Consider the following 12,523-nt stretch of genomic DNA (forward strand, 5'->3'; position numbering starts at 1 on the left):
AGCACCAAAACCAAAAATTAACCGTTACATAAAGATTCACAGCTGAGGATTTAGTTCAGTGCTGCAGCACCTGCCTGGCAAGTACAAGGTTATGAGTTTGATTCCTAGTACAAAAAAGCAAGAACAAAACAAAAACCAACCAGATTCCGGGGCTCAGGTTCCAAACATACTTAGAGGTATTCTAACAACTGAACTAAGTAGTTTTTAAACAAGCAAAATTAAAGATTTAGTTGCCCTGGATATATTTCAAGGACACACTGACTAATGGCTGCTGTGCTGCACAGAGGTATAGAACAGTGGTCTGCCCAAGTGTGGCCCCAGACCTGCAGCACAACCTGGGAGTAGTTTTGAAGGCAAAACTGAACCCCCTAGACAGAGAGTAAAATAAGGCAAGAGACATTCCTCCTTTCCTTGGGCTCAAAGGGCTCACTCAATACAGATGCTACATGGGGGAGGTCCCAGAGCTAGGGCCAGTTGTCTGGTGTTTAAGGGACAGAATCCTACAGGAGACTGGGTGCTGGACCAAGTACAGGGCAGTGCTGTTGCTGATCTGGCTCACTTGGATCCTCTTGCTCTTGAAGTCACTTTATCATTATGGTAACATAACCCATCTTGGAGTGTCAATACCCTCCTCAAATTTGCTTGTATCACTGAAAAATTTTATGGTCCTCCAGGAGAAGAAAGCACGAGAGCATCTGTCACCTGCAAGGCAGGAACAGGGCAGACAAGCTGACAGGCCTGGTGGACAGCATTCCCTCATCACTTCACTTTCCATCTGGAAGAGACAGAAAGTACCGATTGTTTATAAATGCATCTTGATCACCTAGAAGTGGCTCATCATACAAAAGAATCTTGGAGGCCACAAGCCACATTTCAGAAGCAGCTGACAGGACCTAGAGCTGGATTGGACTGCATTCAGAATCTGGGAGTCCCACATCATCCTTCTGTCACACAGCTACTAAGGGCACAAGGACTACTGGGTGCCGCGCCCACATAACCACAGCTACACCCATCCATGCCTGCACCTCAGACTCACCCGAGTCGCTGGGCCAGCCAACTGGAAGACAGGGCATTTAGAGCTCCTGATGGCTTAGACTCAGAGGCTCTTGTAGTCTGACACCTGCACAGAAAGGTCAGTGTTCAGTCTTACCACATGCACCAAGAAAGCCCATCAGATCTGTAGTTCAGGTGTGGACAACGTGAGAAGCAACTAAAAGCTAACTTATCCTTCCATTTTTGTTCAACAGCAAATTTAGGCAAATGTCTCTGTGGCTTGATAAAAATGCTACAGTTACCAAAGGACATGCTGGGATCCTGATGCTTGGGCCTCAGAATGAATCTGATTTGGACTCAGGTCTTCAGAAGTGACCAAGTTTCAAAGGGTTCACAACAGGAAGAGAAGATAAGGCACAAGGCAACTCCCAAGTGACTTCCCATGCTTTCAGGAAGAGGGTACACAGAGGGAAGGCTGTGAGAAGGTGATGACAAAGATCAGGGGCTGTGTCAGAGGCTCACTAAGGCAGCCAGCAAACCACAAAAAGCTGGGGAGGCAGAGCAAGGCCCTTCCTTCAGGCCTCTGAGACAGCCACTCTGACTTCAGCCTCCAGAAGGATGAAAGAGCAAGTCCCTCTTGTAAAGGAACTTTCTACGGTAATTTGTCACAGCAGCTACAAGAAACTAACACAAGCAGACTCCAACTTGAACTTAGAATCCAATTTTATTATACCCCAATCTACAGCAAACACTTAGATCAACAACTTTGTACAGATGATGTTGAAGTTGCCCCCCACCCCAACCCTGAGTCCAAGCTGGTTCTCCTGGTGCACCGCACTGCCTGTCAGCTCAGCCACAACCAGAAGCCATCCTCACCCAGCTCTGTTGACAGCGCAGCTCCCAGCCCTGCAGTCATGGTCCAGAGGGTGTCTGTGCCGAATGCAGAAGTTACCATGACACTGTACACACGCCAGCCGCAGCATCTCCTTCTTCCTGCATCCCTCTTTGGAGCACTGGTATGTGAAGATCTGAGACAGCAGTCACATCAGTAGGCATTCTTTACCAGCCCCACCACTCACATTCAAGCTAGACACAGGTGTTAGGAATGAAGGTTTCAGGGTTCTATTCAGACAGCTTACTGCCAGAAGCACAGATGCCGATTAAGACAGCAAGAATGGGGACTCACAAGAAGGTAGACTGGAGGTGTCCCTGAAGAGAAGAACCTCAGAGAGGAAGGAGCCGGGCAGTGCTGTGACAAGCCTATACTACAGAAGACAAATGACTCCAGGGAGCTCTGTAGTCAGTGGGAGTTGCACACCACCAGAGGCAAGAGAGCTAGAACATCTGTCCCCACAAACACTAGTCATGGATGTTTCTAGAAGGAAGGGCAACTGATATAAATTTCAGGCACTTCCAACTTCTTGTGAGAGGCAAGTGTGTTAGGTGCAAAGGGGGGTGTCCAGCAATCTGAGGACAGCCTGGTGGCACAAAGGCCAGGGTGGAAGTAAGGGAAGATGGAGGTGGTGCTTCTGGGTCAAGCCAAGAGTGAGGGTCACACTTTCCAACATGGTTGGTGGCTGGCCAGGGGTACTGCACAGTGGGAGTGTGCAGGGTGAGGAAGGGGGCTAGATATACTTCCCCACCCAGAGAAGAAGAGTAGGGATTTCCTCCCTTGAGTGTGAAGTTGGGAAGAGAAAGAGTTAATAGGCTCTACATTCAGAGTATGCTATTAATGTGATTGCTATGGTATTTTAATGAAACTTACTGGTTAAAATAGTTGAAAACTACAAACTACAGGGCCGGGGAGATAGCTCAGTAGAATAAGCGCTTGCCTCCAACACTGGGGACAGCACAGCTGGGACCTTCACACCAGGGTGCTAGGTCTGGTCTGGGGGAAGCAAAGAACAAAGACCTTGAAAAACACATGGTCTCCATTTATCTCCCAGCCTCCCTCAAGAAGCAACATGGGTGTGTTCCCACGAAAATAAGGGAGTAAGCTAAGAAAAACACAAGTAAGAGAATGTATAAAACTTGGACCCTTGGGCCTGGGAGATGGCTCAGTAGAGTAAGTGCTTTCCTAACAAGTGCAACGGCCTGAGTTCAATCCCCGGTTCCGCAAAAAAAAAAAAAAGAAAGAAAGAAAGAAAGAAAAGAAACCTGGACCCATTGGAACAGCAGCAGAGGGACTCTCGGGGCTGTTCTCCACATGGTCAGAGGCTTGGACATCCATCCCAGCACACTCCAAATAAACTGCAGGAGGGGGCTAGAAGGGTTTACGGGTGAGAGTGGCAAGACAGCAGGTAATAGCTACATCTTCAGTGCACACTGTGGCAAACAGGAAACAGGAAAAAGAGAAAGCAAGACAGGATAAGAGGAATAGTGACCTAACACACTTCACTCCAAATAACAGATAAACAACTTCAATAAAAATATAGCTGCTACCAACACAAGAAGATGGAATGTCTGAATTTTATATCATTTTACCTGCTCGCAGGAGGTTAGAAAGTAAATGTACATTAATAGAAAGGTTGTGGAAAGTCTCTATTGTAGGAGAAACAATGGCGCATTACAATAAAGAAGGCCCTGACCTAGGATTCTCAAGCGTAGGGGCTCCGCTTCCACAACTAGAAATTCATGTTACTCACCACATAAGAAAATACTGGGCCAGGCATGTAGCTTAATGGTGCAGAGCCTGCCTAGCAAATGCAAAGCCCAGAGTTCGATTCCCGTTACCAAAAAAGAGAACAGTAAAAATAAGACCTACTTTACATTTGGGCCAGGGAGATGGCTCAGTAGAATAAGCGCTTCCCTGGCAACCAGAAGGGCCTAAGTTCAATCCCCAGTTCCACAAAAAAGAAAATACTGACTTACAGGCCAGCGAGATAGCTCAGTGGTCTAAAGTGCCTGCTTAGGCAAGCACAGGGACCACGGTTTAAGCCCTGTCCCCAGGGTGTGCTGAGCCCGACACACTTACACACACACAGAAAAAAAGAAAAGAAGGGGCCGGGGAGATGGCTCAGTGGAATAAGCGCTTCCCTGGCAAGGGCCTGAGTTCAATCCCTGGTTCCACCAAAAAAAAAAAAAAAAAAAAGAAAAGAAAATACTGACTTATTATTAACGGCTTTACTTTGTATATAAACTACCAGGGATAATTTTCACAATAAGAAAATTGACCTTTTTCCCTGGAAGGAAAATAACCAACATTCACAAGTCACACAAGTGACCTGGAACACATCCTTACCTTATTCTTTGTCCCAGGATTATTTGTGCAATGACTATCCATGTGCTCACCAACCACCACATCTGCTATTGCTCCCCTTTTTATGGGAATGGGGACATTACAAAGTGGACACACAGGGACCTGGACATCCTAAAAATAACCAATATAATACAATATTTAAGATTTAGACACAATCTTTCCAAAGCCATACACATGGAAAAGGTGACAGTACAAAGCATGTAAAGAGGAACAAAACACACAAACTGATGTCCCAACTACTAGGAGAATGAGGCAGTTAGGACAGTGGAATAAGGGAAAAGTGTCCTCCTGAGGAACCGAATGCTATCTAAATACATAGGACAGCTCTTCAAAGGACCCTGATTGGGACAGAGTACCAGAAAAGGAAGCTGGTGAGATTAATCAGCCTCTCAGGACAGCAGGGGTGGTGTCCAGCACATGTAGGTGAGAAGACCACTTGCCCAATACCTTCAGAGCGGAAGGAGAGAAGAAAACACTAACCTAAGGATCCTCCAGCTCACTTCAAGTTGCTGCCTGCTCCCTGATTCTTTGGTGGCTTCCCACATGGCTTTTATAAACAGGAAGATGCCCTTATCAGTGGAGGGGAGCATACATTGAAGTGAATGCACCTGGGTGCATAAAAACCATTCTGGTGGCAAACCCAAGACTAGGGGCCTCTAGAGGGAGAGGTGTGGCTGCTAGCAAACAGGGTTAAAATCCTAAGCCAGGACTGGGGCTGAGAGAGACCACAAGGAAAGTGAGGTGGCAGATGACAACTGGCCAATGCAGTTATCGCGGAAGTGAGGGTTGTGCTATCTGTGGGTGGAGCTGGAGGAGTCACAGGTGGTGTTCTTTCATTTGACAAGTCTACCCCTTGAGAAATAAAGCATCTCTAGGTGTTCTCCAGCCAGGCTCCCCAAATACAGGCATGTGGGAAGGTGCAGCCAACAAATAGCAAAGCTGGCTTAGCCATGGGGGCCTGGTAAACACAGGCAGCGTGACTCATTCTCCCTACTCTCCTTGCTGATTTAAATGAGGGTAAAAGGCCAGACCATGACCAACTGCTCAGAGTATGTGACACTAAGTCACCACCTCTCCATCTGCCACCAGGTGAAGTGTCGAATGCCGAAGTTCACTGAAATTATCTATGCACCATACAGAAACAAAGTGAGCAAGGGCCAAGGGGCCACTCGAAAAGCCAACAGAGGAAGTGAAACTTGAGAAGCAGTTTTCTTACTGGCGCCATCCAGTTGCTACCATGTACAACCCAAATCACCCACAGATGACTGGGGCTGCGCAGCACCTTTAACACCTTCCTGACTAGTCCTGAAACATTCCTTACACCCCATAAAGAAACAGCTGTGTTTCCCTTGGTGCAGATGGATCAAATGAACCAAGAATGTAATAGGTAAAGAAAGTGCTTAAGTTTATGTTGTATGGGAATAAAAGTGAAAACAGCATTTTGAAAGCCAAGAAGAAAAAAAGTTTCTCTGTGAGCCTCACATCCAATAGCTTCTGCAGTCTGCCACCCAGACACAAGCCCAGTCTCTAATTTCCAGATAAAAAACACCATCTGGAAAAAACATGCTTATAAAGACCACTGACTGCTGATCTCCAACCTGGGGGAGAGGGATTCCTGCTGACTTGTTGACAGTTCCAGAAGACTTACTGCTTCCTGATGACCCCTAGCAAACCGCCAGGGACAATTAAATGTATGGACCCCAGCACCAATCTAAATTCATTCCAAAAACTTGTGTAGCTAACAGGGCCACATGAAAAATTTAGAACAAGTTATTTCACCTTACCCCCTACAACCCCCTTTTGCTCTTTAAAAACTCAGTCTTCCTACCCTTTCCAGAACACTTGTCTGGTTTCTAACTAAACCTATGTCTCCCAATGTACAAATCCATTCTGTACCTAAATAAATTTGTCTTTTAACCAACCATGATCTCACGATCAGTTACAATTTAATTCGACAAGTACTGAAATCTCAAAATTCTTAGAGCAGCACTGTCTAACAGAATATCCTGAGATGAAGGATTTTTTTTTTTAATTTTAATCTTTTATTTTTTATTTATTTGGTACAGGGTCTCACTACGTAGCTCAAACTCATAGTGATCCTCCTGTCTCAGCCTCCGCCGTGCTGGGATTACAGGCATGCACCACCAGGGCCAGTTTTAGTGGCTGGCACAGCATGCAAGGGCTGGCACAGCATGTGGTACCAGAGATCAAACCCAGGTCCTTGCGCTTGCCAGGCAGGCACTTAGACTGTTGAGCTATTTCCCCAGCCTGGAAATGCTCTTTAATTATCCTGTTCAATACAGTGACCAGTGATCCCACACTTGACATATGGCTAGCTTACCTAAGAAACTGGACTTTAAATTTTTTTATTAAATTTTATTTTATTTATTTTTTTATACATATTCTTTTTTTAAATATTTATTTATTTTGTGTGTGTGTGGCCAGCTCAGCCCACCAGGGGGCGGGGCTGGCTGGCATGTGGTGCTGGGGGATTGAACTGTGGCCCCTGTGCTTTGTTTAGCTTAGCTTGTTCTAAGTAGGTGCTTTAGACCACTGAGTCATCTCACCAGCCCCTGGACTTTAAATTTTAAAATTCTCATTAAGTAGTCAGCTATGGCTAGTATCCACTGGTGCAGCTTTACAGTGAAGATTAGAACCTTCTACACAGAAGGTGATGAATTACCTTTTTGAATGCAAAGGGACACTTATGACCAGCATAGGTAAAGTGATCTTTACAGAAATCTTGTTCACATGCATCACATTTCAGTGGAAGAAAATCTAAAAAAAAGAAAAAGTAAAATGTCTCTTAAGTCTTTCTACTAAGTGCTTCCCCACAGGTTAAAAGCAACTTTGGGTTTATTAATTTAACAATGCTCAATCTATAAAGCTACCTTTTAAAATCCCTTAAGCAATACACTTGTATCCATTTAGCCCAGGAGGCCAGCCTGCTGCCTAGGCCTAGGTGGGTAACAAATACAACAAACTTGGTGGCCTGTAATCCCAGCACTTGGGAGGCTGAGATCGGAAAATCACTGAGTTCAAGACCAGCCTGGGCTACACAATGAACTCAAGGCCAGCCTGAATTACAAAATGAGACCCGATCTCAAAATAAAGAAAGAAAGAAGAAAAAAAAAAACTATGAACAGAACATAAACTCCATGCCAGAGCCCAGTCCTGAAAACACAGAAAGGCCAAGACAAAATGATCAGTTAATTAATGGAATGGCCACCTCTCCCCCACCAAATAACCAATAAAGTACTATTTCCTAGTAATATATATTCTCTTAAACATACTTACCTAGTTGCTTGCAAGTTTTTTCTGAACAATGCTTCCCCAAATCAAGAAACTCCATTATGAAAACAGTGTTCACAACACAGGTGGCAGTTAAATATCACCTATGAGAATTAGAAGAATTGAGACTCTGCAATCATTACCCCAAGTTAGTACCTAGGACTAATAAACTACATAGCTTAATGAGAGCAATCAGACACCCTCTACTGGGAGTATTAAAAGCCTAAGTCATCCTGGCCCTTGCACAAGACTGTGGTATCCCAAGTTCTTGACTTTCAGTAAACAGAAAAATTGGAGTTTCAGCACAGACACCAGCTTCAGAACAAACCCCAGTAGGATAGATGGGCTGTTTTTTTTTTTTGTTTTTTTTTTTTATTGTTCTTTTAATCCCTAGTTTATGAAATTCACTCTGACGTCTGGATTTTCATTAAACCAATTTCAACTCATACTAACAGGGCCTTTCCGTGGATTCAAGTCATACAGCTGCCAGGAAAAATTATTACCTATATAGATTTTAATTTCTAATTTCATTTACTGAATATACTTGTTGACACAAACAATACTCCGTTGTCAGGTGCTAAATCGCATTAGTTGACTACACTATTCAGAGGAGGTTTAGCTGTGTCCCTTGCCTCCCCCCTACCCCTCCCTTATGCATTGATTTTTACTTGGAGCTTCGTCCTTAATCAGCCCAGGGTTGACTGGGGCAAGGTGCCAGCCATTAACTAATTCATAACGGAAAACACATGAACCCTAGTGAAACTGCTGCACCGGAGAGCGGACTCAAATCTACAGCAAGGCTTCTAAGGTCCCCATCATGTCCTGGCACTCACCAAACCTTTCCGAAGTCCGGTCCCTTCCACAGTTCAAGTAACGGAGGTGTTTTCCAGATTTGCTTATCAGCGCCCTCCTCTTCCTGGAGCGTCACTCCTCTCAAGCCCTCCTACGCCTGTCACTCTCACCCTAGTTAATATCTACGCACCCCGCCAATACCCAAGTTTGAAGTGCTCCTTCCTCAAAGAACACCTCCATCTAAGTCACGCGCCCTTTACTTTCCTCTGCCAGTGGCACTCTGCCCCCAGGACCAGCTCGTGCCGGGTGTGTCCATCGTTCACCCGAGGGGGGTGACACCGTATACAAGGCGGAGCAGGTGTTTCAAAGGGTTTTGTTGTTGACCAGCAACTGACGTCAATCTCAAAATGACCTTATTTTTTTACAACATCGGTCTGAGAGTGCCTGACACGGGGTGGGAGGGTCAATCGCTCTACTTTGAGTGACACTTTGTCCGCACAGGCTCCGGGTCGACAGCGAGTGAACGGCTTCTAGGACCACAGCAGTAACCCCCGGCGCCCCGGCCCGTGCGGAGTCCCCACCCACCCTGACCCAGTACCTGACTCTCTTGGAGGACCACAGCAGCTGCAGGAGCCAGGAGAAGGTCGCGAAGACGGAAAAGATGTCCCGCTCCGAGGTCAGCCTCACGGCACAAGGCAACACTACCTCCCCGACACCCACGCAGCGCCAGAATCGCACCATCACGACGCCCTCAGCCCCAGCCATTTATGTAGAGCGGCCGGGTCCAAGCCCGGAAGAGCGCGCCCCCAATAGCGTCACCCTCAGGTCGACGAATCCTGCAGCTCGGTTGTCTGAAAAGTTCGGCGCGTTCCGATGACGTCATGGACCAGTTAGCCAATCCCGCAGCCCCGCTACCTACAGCCCACCCAATTTCCCACCCGCTTGCCTCTTTTCTCGAACAGTCCAGAAGAGTCTGGCTGTGAGTGGCTGAGTCACGGTGAAGTAACTTTTCGCGGGCTCTGCTGGGCCTCCGCGAGACCTGGAAACTGAGCTGAGTCAGAGTCCCATGCCCGCGCCGTCACAGCGTGTATCTCTAGGGGCCCCCGGTTAAAGAGCACCCACAGGCCTCCAAGAGGGGGACGCACCTGGGTGGCCGAGAGCTGTAGTTGTGGACCAGCATTCCTTAGAAGTTACTTCCAGCCCTGAGAAAGATGATGAGAGCAGTGTAAAAAGTGTCAGTGACTGGCTCCCTTAAGTTGCCTTGAACCCTGTTCCCTGCAGAATTTCCCCTCCTTCCAGGTCCTGTGGGTGAAAAAGACTCACCTGACCCCAGGTCCTCTGGGTGAAGAAAATCTTCTAAATTTAACTGCCAAACCTTTCTTTAGAGTCACAGGACCCAAGTGTCCTTTGGAACACTTTCCATAGTAACTAGCCACGGGAGCTAGGACACTTGCTGAGAAAGACCTTGCCCAGACTGCCGTCCTACTGCCTTCCTTTCCCATAAAAACACTCCAGCCCACGTTCAAGGAAAAAGTGTCTCAGTTACTCATCTCTCCTTCCTGGGACAAATACTGGAGACCCAAAATTAAGGAAGGAAAAGTTTATTTAGCTTACACTCAGTGGAGGTTTCAATCGTACTCAGCTGGCTCCAAGCCAGAGTGGCACATGGCAGAGAGCAACCATACATAGTGGTGGCAAAGAGCAAGAGCAAAGGGCAGGGCTGCAGCACCAGCAGTTAGCTAGCCTCTCCCCCCTTCCTTACAGTTGTGTGCAGAGTATCTGCCCCAGGGCACTCACACCCATAATCCCATCATTGAATCAAGAATCAATCATAAATTCCAGAATCCATGCTATGATTTCATGAGGCTTTGGGGGGACAACTAGACACAAACCATAACTGAAAGCATGGAGGGGCTGTCATCTTCAGGGTCACCCTTGAGTGAACTTGACTCTTTCCTACCAATGACTTGTCTCTAACACCAAAGAACACTGTAGGTAGATTTGATTCGTGAATGCTAGGGCCCGCCAGATAGCTCAGCAGACTAAAGCACCAGCTTAGGCAGAGCACTGCGACTTGGGTTCGATCCTCGATGCACCATTCCAGTCCTGCCCCTCGGGGCACCCTGAGCCAGTGATTGAGACTGGGTGGGGTGGGGCATGCCTGTAATTCCAGCACTTGGGAGGCTGAAAACAGGAGAATCACTATGAGTCTAATTTATGTAGTGAGACCCTGTAGACCCTGTACTAAATATATACAAAAAAAAAAAAAAAAGAGTGCTCCTGATGAGTTGTTTCTAAGAGAAATACATGGTTAAGTTTCTGAGGAAGTTCTCTAGACACTACAGTTAGGTCAACTGATCCATTGTTAACCTTTGCATTTTATGAAGCACAGCTTATTAATATATATGGGATTTTTTTTGTATGTGTACCAGGGATCAAATTGAGTACTGTGCACTTGCCAGTGTTATGGGTCACTCAGAATAGGAACCAGATCAGCCAGATTGGAATTTGGAAAGCCATTTATTACTGAGATCAGGGCCCCCAGTCTGCTCTCACACAGGAAAGGACAGAAAGGCAGCTAGCCCAGGAAGCAGGGGGCTTTTAAAACATAAAATCACATTTGTTTGGTAAACAAATTCTTTCACACAAAACAATGCTTTCAGGGTCATTGTGACCACTACCTAAACTAAATTTCCTGGGGCTTTTAGTTTCTGGTTATCTTGTACCTGAGTAAGTACCTGCAGGCAATCTTGCATAGAAGTTAAATCCCATTTAGTTTCCTTTTGAGGTCCACTATTTACTAAACAACTTAGAACAGTGGTGAGTATACATTTTTACACAACAGAAAACACAAGATTTACATTTATAATCTAAAATGTGAGTTGACTCATTACAGCCAGGTTGGTGCTTATGATGCTATCTCCCCAGGCCCTTATATATATGGTTAATTTGTTAACATTGAATTCATGTTTAACAGACGGGTTTGATCCCTGGAGTGCCATGCCAGCCCCACACCTGGGGTACACTGAGGAGACTGAACCTGGGTGTGGTGGCGCATGCCTATAATCCCAGTGCTTGAGAGACTGAAAACAGGAAGATCACTAAAAGTCTAATCTGTGTAGTAGGACCCTGTAGACCCTGTACTAAATACATTTAAAAATGTATTTAAAATAAAAATTCATGGTTAACAGCACCATAACATAAACCCATGGTCCAGTCTTGGGGAGAAGGAAGTACAGAAGGGGTCACCTTCCTAGTGAAAGAGATACCTATTGGGCCATGATTCTTCTAGAAGATGTTTTTGTGGCCCTTGGAAATACTGACCCTCTTTATAACATGAGAGTCAAGCTTAAAGACTATACCCAAGCACAAAGACACAGCAAAAAGTGTGAAGAACCAGGCTATGAAGACATTGTTGAGCTGTTAACCAATTGTATCAGCTCTAGACTTCTTGAGATAAGCTATGTCCTATTGTTCAAGTCATTGTTGTTTTCTGGGTTTTGTTTTGTTTTGTTTTGTTTTTGTTGTTGTTTGCAGAACTGGGGATTGAACTCAGGCCCTTGCTTGCCAGGGAAGTGCTTATTCTACTGAGCCATCTCCCTAGCCCCTTGTTTTCTGTTATTTGTAGCAAAAAATATTCTTACTGATAAGTGGGGGAAAGTTGTTTCAATTTGACATGCCTTGTATGAGACTAATGAGAATAATTGGAAAATAAGTGGATTTATGGATTGTAAAGATCCATTGGTCTTAATATGACCTGTTCTATTCAGGAAAAAAAGGCAGCAGGAATGAGGAAAAGATAGACAAGAAGACACCTGGATTAGGTGGTAACTCTGCCTGATGGGCAAGATGACCCCTCACCTCCCAGCAACAATATGGACATTTATTTATACCTTTTCAAAGTTAGTAACATGTGACACAAGGTTACTTAGTGACTAATAGCTGACATTAACCAGTCAAGATCTTTATCTCAGGACTGAGATAGCTTGTCTGCTTTAGGCACTGAGGCCTAGTCCCACTTACACACATTTGACCAATTTTCTAGCTTCCATGGTTCCCAACAATGGATATGGAGCTTCAAGAGATATGGACTCAATAAATAAAGTTAGAAATCATCAACGTAAGTATGAAATTACACAATAAGTGTTCGTGAGACTGCTTAGAGCAAGGAGGGGGTGTGGAGAAGAG

The 12,523-nt window shown here is 45.5% G+C and overlaps 1 protein-coding gene across 3 annotated transcripts; it reads right to left on the reverse strand.

Annotated features, from left to right (window-relative positions):
* Positions 1-361: 361 nt before the first annotated feature.
* Positions 362-9,111, reverse strand: Zfand2a (zinc finger AN1-type containing 2A). Of its 3 annotated transcripts, none has more exons than XM_023713551.1 (7): positions 8,934-9,111; positions 7,550-7,647; positions 6,936-7,030; positions 4,235-4,363; positions 1,870-2,021; positions 1,037-1,120; positions 362-775 (listed from the first exon to the last, which is right to left on the reverse strand). In XM_023713551.1, the coding sequence occupies exons 2-7, from the start codon at positions 7,602-7,604 to the stop codon at positions 760-762; spliced, it is 531 nt and encodes a 176-aa protein (XP_023569319.1). In that variant the 5' UTR covers positions 7,605-7,647; positions 8,934-9,111; the 3' UTR covers positions 362-759. The 3 variants fall into 3 exon arrangements, 2 of the variants coding, with proteins under 2 accessions (XP_023569319.1, XP_023569320.1); XR_002820797.1 differs by lacking the exon at positions 362-775 and adding an exon at positions 1,296-1,468 and having other exon boundaries at positions 1,043-1,120; XM_023713552.1 differs by lacking the exon at positions 1,037-1,120.
* Between the last annotated feature and the right edge of the window lie 3,412 nt (positions 9,112-12,523).

This window comes from Octodon degus, unplaced genomic scaffold (assembly GCF_000260255.1).
Source record: "Octodon degus isolate 3935 unplaced genomic scaffold, OctDeg1.0 scaffold00031, whole genome shotgun sequence".
NCBI classification, from domain to species: Eukaryota; Metazoa; Chordata; class Mammalia; order Rodentia; family Octodontidae; genus Octodon; species Octodon degus.

Excerpts from the sequence above, each read along its gene's own strand:
- Zfand2a (XM_023713551.1), bottom strand. The coding sequence starts at position 7,604 with ATGGAGTTTCTTGATTTGGGGAAGCATTGTTCAGAAAAAACTTGCAAG. Across the intron at positions 7,031-7,549 it reads AAAAACTTGCAAGCAACTAG|ATTTTCTTCCACTGAAATGT; the intron begins GTAAGTATGTTT and ends TCTTTTTTTTAG. Across the intron at positions 4,364-6,935 it reads GTCCCTTTGCATTCAAAAAG|GATGTCCAGGTCCCTGTGTG; the intron begins GTAATTCATCAC and ends GGTTATTTTTAG.